Source organism: Schistocerca cancellata, chromosome 3 (genome assembly GCF_023864275.1).
Source record: "Schistocerca cancellata isolate TAMUIC-IGC-003103 chromosome 3, iqSchCanc2.1, whole genome shotgun sequence".
NCBI classification, from domain to species: Eukaryota; Metazoa; Arthropoda; class Insecta; order Orthoptera; family Acrididae; genus Schistocerca; species Schistocerca cancellata.
The window spans coordinates 756,788,624-756,796,037 of NC_064628.1; the positions used below are offsets into that span (position 1 = coordinate 756,788,624).

General features: G+C 48.3%; 1 protein-coding gene across 1 annotated transcript in view; it reads left to right on the top strand.

The window, feature by feature from the left end:
• The window catches only part of LOC126176552 (uncharacterized), an 82,337-nt gene extending 75,205 nt beyond the window's left edge, over window positions 1–7,132 (top strand). The window contains exon 3 of the mRNA XM_049923711.1: window positions 6,279–7,132. Coding sequence (XP_049779668.1) covers window positions 6,279–7,132 — 854 coding nt within the window. The remainder of the gene's footprint in view (window positions 1–6,278) is intronic.
• Window positions 7,133–7,414: the final 282 nt, after the last annotated feature.

The following is a 7,414-nucleotide window of genomic DNA, read 5'->3' on the forward strand; positions in this document are numbered from 1 at the left end:
GTACTTTTAAGGCTTAAGACCAAAGTCAACTATTCGGGTTAGAAACTGTGAGGCAACACAACTCACAACTCACGGCAGACCATAATCATCCAGCATTTGTGAATTAGAGCACTTAGCGACTGCCAACAAACTCTAAACATAATTTAAAATGTTTATGACACTTTTCTTTGGTGACATACCCAGTCCCCCACAAAATAATTAAAGGAGAAATGTTTATCGCTTACTACATGTATGCTGTTCACTCAAGTGAAACATCAGCATCACCCATGACTTTTCACTTTATTACTTCTTTAGTACTAGCTGTATTCACAACACGTTTTGCCCATGGACTGCCGAATGTGCCTGCAAAATTAAATCATTGCGACGCTTTATAATGAGAATTCGATTCGCCGGCCGTTGTGACCGAGCGTTTCTAGGCGCTTCAGTCTGGAACCGCGTGACCTCTACGGTCGCAGGTTCGAATCCTGCCTCGGGCATGGAAGTTTATGATGTCCTTAGATTAGTTAGGTTTAAGTAGTTCTAAGTTCTAGGGGACTGATGACCTCAGATGTTAATTCCCATAGTGATCAGAGCCATTTGAACAATTTTTTTGAGAATTCTATTATTTAAAGAATCGAGGGTGGAAGGTTTATTGATCTCTTCTAAATGGTGCGCTGTGAAAGCTTGGGAATCGATGTTCTGCGTTTATCGTTTTAGTGCTGTCAGGGATAGACTGAGAGAAGTGAGTGTTGTAACACGAACTATTCTCCTCGCATTTCCTACTCGGTTTTTCCTGACACTCTTTGTAGAAATACGTTAACTGCAGCTAGGTTGCTCTATGTATCAATGAAAATCCGAACGTCGACGATGGATAGAAATTTCATTGCTAGCTTTCGTTATGCAGATCAGGAAAGATGATTATTGTCCATATCTCCAGTCGTTCTCTTGCTTCCAGAGTTCCATGGGTTGTTGATGGGACATCACGACAGCCAGAAGTATGGCCTTTCAGATAGGTTGTGCTTATTCTTTATTTGTTTATTGCTATCCCGTAAAGACCAGCCCTCAGAATTTATGTAGAAGAACCCTTGACACACACACACACACACACACAGTCAAGCGCGCGCGTGAAAACAAAAGGTTTACGGTAAGTAATAAATGAATAAAATGAAATGGCATTAAATGAAATTCGTATAAACCGAACAGTAACTAACAAAAATATAAAGCCCATTCATGTAGTAGTATTCTTTTTTCTATTCCGCACACGTTCGAGTTTTTATGGCTGTTTCGGAATGACTTTGATCTTGCCACTTCCTTGTCGAGCATCCCAAATTAAGTAACTACGCTTTGAAATGAGTTCACAGCCGAAACTGTTCAGTGAAAGGTAATTTTACTTCCACCAATGAAAGCTCGCGTGATAAAATGTTACTGTTCAGATTATTCGTACTAAGTTGCACAACGTAATAGTAGCCGAAAGTGGGCAATGCTAGGTTGACCCTGATCTATTGTTCTTAATGTCTCAAGAAAAAGTAAGTTTAGTGAGCTTTTGTAAGATATAGAGTGACGCTGTTGTTATACACTGACGTAGTATTTTCAGTAGTGTTGAAATGATCATACAGTTTTACAAAAAGATTTGTAACCAAAGAACTGAAGTAGATTATGTGTCCTACTAGTAAACGTTCGTAGACTGTCTGTATTTCGACGTTTCTAGCTTCCTCTTTTATTTCCAATATGTATTTTGGACCGAAAGCTTCATCGTCAGGGTTTCCTTGTTGAATCTTGACATTTCGGACGATGGAGATTTCGCTCCGAAATACGCTGTGTTGTAGATGCGGTCTTCAGTCCGTAGACCGGTTTGAATCAGCTGACCACACCAGTCTGCCCTGAGCTTGTCTCTTCATTACACGACTTATATACATATGGAGCTCCTTGCTGTAGTGAAGCCATGGTCTCCGTCTATAATTTTGAGCGCCTATGCTTCCCTTCATTACCAAGTTGTCGTATCCTTGATGCCTCACGTCATGTTCTATCAACCGAACAACTCTTGTAGCCAAATTGTGCCATAAACATCTTTTCTCCTCAGTTCAGTAGAGTAGGCCTTCCTCCTGATTAGTTATCCGATGTACCCGTCAAATGTTTACCTTTCTCCTGCAGCACCACATTTCAAAAGCTTGTGATATGTGCAGCTCTTCGACGGACTGTCTGCTTATCTTCTATTAATCCAACTTGGCGCGAGTCGTGGACAAACGAATAACACTCAAGAATCTGTCGAACATTTGTTTTGCAAGCTAATTTTTTCGCGAATGAACTACATTTCCTTAAGATTCTACCAACAAATGTCAATTTGGCATCTGATTTCCCTGCAATTTGCTTTATGTGGTCATTCCACCTTATGTCGCTTTGGATGCCTGCTCCTAGGTATTTTATGGCGCTGTTTCCAGTGTTTTGTCGCTGGTAGAGAAATAGAACAGTAGTGGCTCTATTCGCCTGCTTATGCTCAACACGTTACACTGACGTATAAGGTCACCTGCCAGTCCCTCCACCAACCATCTTCCTGTGCAGATCTTCTTGCAGTTCGCTACAGTCTGCCGTTGTTACCTTGCTATAGACAACCGCATCATCTGCGAATAGCAAGATGGAGATGCCGACGTTATCAACTAGACCATTTATATGCACTATAAACAGTAACAGTTTATTCCTGAAATAATAATTTATCCATTTTCCTGCTTATTGAGATTCTTGACTGTGGATGGTACTATTTTAAGAAATACGCCAACCACCCATTTTGTTATGTATTTTTATTTACGTCATTACGAGTTTCGGGCTTTCACCCATCTTCATCTGGTATAATACATATTTCAGTCTTCGGTTAGTACATCGTTAAAACATCGACTGCCCTTTGGATGCTGTAACATGGGTGAAAGCCCGGAACGCGGATGGGCATAAACAAAAATACGTGGCTGTTCGCTGTATTTCTTAGAATACTGAGATACTGGAAAGTAACGCCTCCGAAATTTTTTGTGTGAAAACCCTTAAAGCTTTTTAAATAAGACAAACATTCTACATCTTAATTCTTCATATCTACATATCATATTTATTTGTCACCATAGCCACCTTGGCACATACAGATTTCTCCCAACGAGAGACCAGTTTGTTGATGCCGCCACTGTAGAATGTTTGACTTTGTTCATGGAGCCACAACCACACATCTGATTGCACCGCTTCGACGCTATCAAAGTCAAGTCCTCGAAAGGGTTGTTTAAATTTTGGAAACGGATGAATGTCAGGTGGGAGCAAGTCGGGACTGTATGGAGGATGATCGGCGACAGCGAACACAAGGCGTCGGCTTGTTGCTGATGTTGCAGCGCTCGTGTGTTGTCTGTCATGCTGCTGAAGGAGAGGGAGCTCCATGTGTCAACGAACTCGGGGCGTAGTGCAGCAGCTCGACGTGACAAGGGCACCAAAATTCGTTTGAAGTCCACTGCAGAAATATGGAGCCAAGCTGCCTCTCTAGCTGCTCATAACTGCGAAAGTTTTGCCGATGAAGGATTTTATGCCGAACTGGCCTCTGGATCATGTCCCATATCGGTCGATCTGAGTGGCCAAATCTATTGCTCGAACTGTCCAGAATGTTCATCGAACCAAACGCGAACAGTTGTGGCCTGGTGACATGGCGCGTTGTCCCCTATAAGAATTCCATCGTTGTTTGGGAACGTGAAGTTCAAGAATGGCTGCAAATGGTCTCCAAGGAGCTGAACATAATGATAGGTTCAACTGGACCAGAGGACCCAGTCCATTCCATGTAAACGAAGCCCACACCATTATGGAGCCACCACCAGTTTACACAGTGCCTTGTTGACAACTTGGGTCCATGGCTTCGTGGGATCTGCGCCACACTGGAGCCCTACCACCAGCTCTTCCGAACTGAAAACGGGGCTCATCTGACAAGGCCACGATTTTCCAGTCCTCTAGGGTTCAACGGATTTGTTCACGAGCCCAGGAGAGGCACTGCAGCCGACGACGTGCTGTTAAGAAAGACACTAGCGTTGGTCGCCTGCTGCCTAACTTCGGCGCGCTCTCCTAACCGATAGGTTCGTCGTAAGTCCCACATGGATTCCTGCGGTTATTTCACGCAGTCTAGCTTGTCTATTAGGACTGACAACTCTGCGCATAGGGCGCTGCCCTCGGTCGTTAAGTGAAGACCGTCGGCCACTGCGTTTTCCGTGGTGAGAGGTAATGCCTGAAATTTGGTGTTCTCGGCACACTCTTGACACTGTGGGTCTCGGAATGTTGAATTCTCTAACGACTTCTGAAATGGAATGTCCCATGCGTCTAGTTCCAAGAACGCTACTGGCCATTAAAATTGCTACACCAAGAAGAAATGCAGATGATAAATGGGTATTAATTGGACAAATATATTACACTAGAACTGACATGTGATTTCATTTTCACGTAGTTTGGGTGCATAGATCCTGAGAAATCAGTACCCAGAACAACCACCTCTGGCCGTAATAACGGCCTTGATACGCCTGGGCATTGAGTCAGAGCTTGGATGGCGTGTACAGGTACAGCTGCCCATGCAGCTTCAACACGGTACCACAGTTCATGAAGGGTAGTGACTGGCGTATTGTGACGAGTCAGTTGCTCGGCCACCATTGACCAGACATTCTGGAGAATGTTCTGGCCAGGGCAGCAGTCGAACATTTTCTGTATCCAGAAAGGCCCGTACAGAACCTGCAACATGCGGTCGTGCATTATCCTGCTGAAATGTAGGGTTTCGCAGGGATCGAATGAAGGGTACAGCCAGGGGTCGTAACACATCTGAAATGTAATGTCCACTGTTCAAAGTGCCGTCAATGCGAACAAGAGGTGTCCGAGACGTGTAACCAATGGCACCCCATACCATCACGCCGGGTGATACGCCAGTATGGCGATGACGAATAAACGCTTCCAATGTGCGTTCACCGCGATGTCGCCAAACACGGATGCGACCATCATGATGCTGTAAACAGAACCTGGATTCATCCGAAAAAAAGACGTTTTGCCATTCGTGCACCCAGGTTCGTCGTTGAGTACACCATCGCAGGCGCTCCTGTCTGTGATGCAGTGTCAAGGGTTTCCGCAGCCATGGTCTCCATGCTGCTGCAAACGTCGTCGAACTGTTCGTGCAGATGGTTGTTGTCTTGCAAAAGTACCCATCTGTTGACTCAGGGATCGAGGCGTGGCTGCACGATCCGTTACAGCCATGTGCATAAGATGCCTGTTATCTCGACTGCTAGTGATACGAGGTCATTGGGATCCAGCACGGCGTTCCGTATTACCCTCCTGATCCCACCGATTCCATATTCTGCTAACAGTCATTGGATCTCGACCAACGGCGTCAGCAATGTCGCGGTACGGTAAACCGCAATCGCGATAGGCTAAAATCCGACCTTTATCAAAGTCGGAAACGTGATGGTACGCATTTCTCTTCCTTACACGAGGCATCACAACAACGTTTCACCAGGCAACGCCGGTCAACTGCTGTTTGTGTATGAGAAATCGGTTGGAAACTTTCCTCATGTCAGCACGTTGTAGGTGTCGCCACCGGCGCCAACCTTGTATGAATGGTTCAAAATGGCTCTGAGCACTATGGGACTTAACATCTGAAGTCATCAGTCCCCTAGAACTTAGAACTACTTAAACCTAACTAACCTAAGGACATCACACACATCCAAGCCCGAGGCAGGATTCGAACCTGCGACCGTAGCAGTCGCGCGGTTCCGGACTGAGCGCCTAGAACCGCGAGACCACCGCGGCCGGCCTTGTGTGAATGCTGTGAAAAGTTAATCATTTGCATATCACAGCATCTTCTTCCTGTCGGTTAAATTTCGAGTATGTAACACGTCATCTTCGTGGTGTAGCAATTTTAATGGCCAGTAGTGTACTATACCGCGTTGAAAGGTTGTTAATTCCCGATAATCTGAGACGAAAATGGCTGCTCCGCCACTGGACTGCCTTGTTATTCCTCGTGTACGCGATAGTACCGCTATCTGTATATATGCATATCGGTGTGCTGTGACTTCTGTCACGTCAGTGTATGTGGACATGAAGATCAAAGATGGAGAATGTTAGTAAAATATTGTTTATTTAAAAAGTTTTAAGAGTTTCATATAAAAAATCGGACCCACGTCCTCATAATACTCTTGAAATTACCCTTACATCTGTCTCTGTGTGTCTCGTTGAAAAGAATTGTGTGTTATTGGGGTGTCTGTAGATGTGAACTTAAATGGGCGCTAAGTTTTTTTCGTGACGTGTTTCAGGTGCAGGAGGCGGAGGCGGCGCTGCTCCGGGCATCATTTTCGACCAACACCATCAACAGCAGCAGCAGCAGCAACAACAACAACAACAGCAACAGCCAGCTCCTCCACCACCCCCTCCCCCAGCCCCGCCGCAGGCGCAACAACAACAGCAGCAGCAACAACAGCAGCAGCAGCCACAACAACAGCAGCAGCAACAGCAACAACAGCTGGGAGGTGTGGGCGGCGGCGGCGGCACTCCGCTAGCCGCGCTGGGCCTGTCGGTGCCGGCGCTGCAGGCGGTCAGCGCCGCCGCGGCCGCCGGGGAGCCCGGCGTGCGCTCGGTGCGCGTGTCGACGCCGCTCGACGACGGCCAGGGCCAGGCGCTGCTGCCGGCGCACGTGCGCGCCGTCGACGCCGAGGCGGGCTTCGCGTGCGCCAAGTGCCGGCTGGCGTTCGCGGCGGAGGCGGCGCTGCTGGCGCACCAGCGCGTCGCCTGCTACGCGGGGCAGGCGGCCGCCGAGCGGCGCGCGGCCGTGCGCCTGGTGCGCGCGCAGCGCTTCGAGTGCACGCTGTGCCCGGTCGCCGACGTGGGCGCCTCGCTCGCGGAGGCGCGCGCGCACGCCGACTCCGAGCCGCACCGCGCCCGCCTGCGCGACTCGCCCTCGCTCTCCCACCAGATGGAGGACGTCGTCAACCAGATCACGCTGCTGGCCGCCAGAGCCGCCGCAGAGAGCACCGACTCGAACGCCAACATCGCCACCGGCGCGGGCTCCGTCGACGGCTCGGCCGCCAAGGGCATGGCGGCGGCCCAGCAGAAGCGCTTCTCGCCGGCGATGCAGCCGCTCGCTACCGCCGTACCCAGCACCGGCCAATAGCTGACCCTCTGGGGCCACAACCCCCTCGCCTCGACTCTCCGCGTGGGAGTCTGGAGTACCCACCTGTGACTCTGCAGATGATCGACCTCTCTGCCCAACCAACTGTACACTGACAGATGCTGGGGGCGGAACATTCCACCAAACATACTCCCAGATGGTCTCTCCGCCGCACATTTCCGTGACCGACCACTAAATTACAGGAAATATTTTCAGTTCTCTAGCCCTCTGGAGCAAAAACAATTGGCAAATCCATAATAGCCAACCTCATGGCCATAAGTTGGG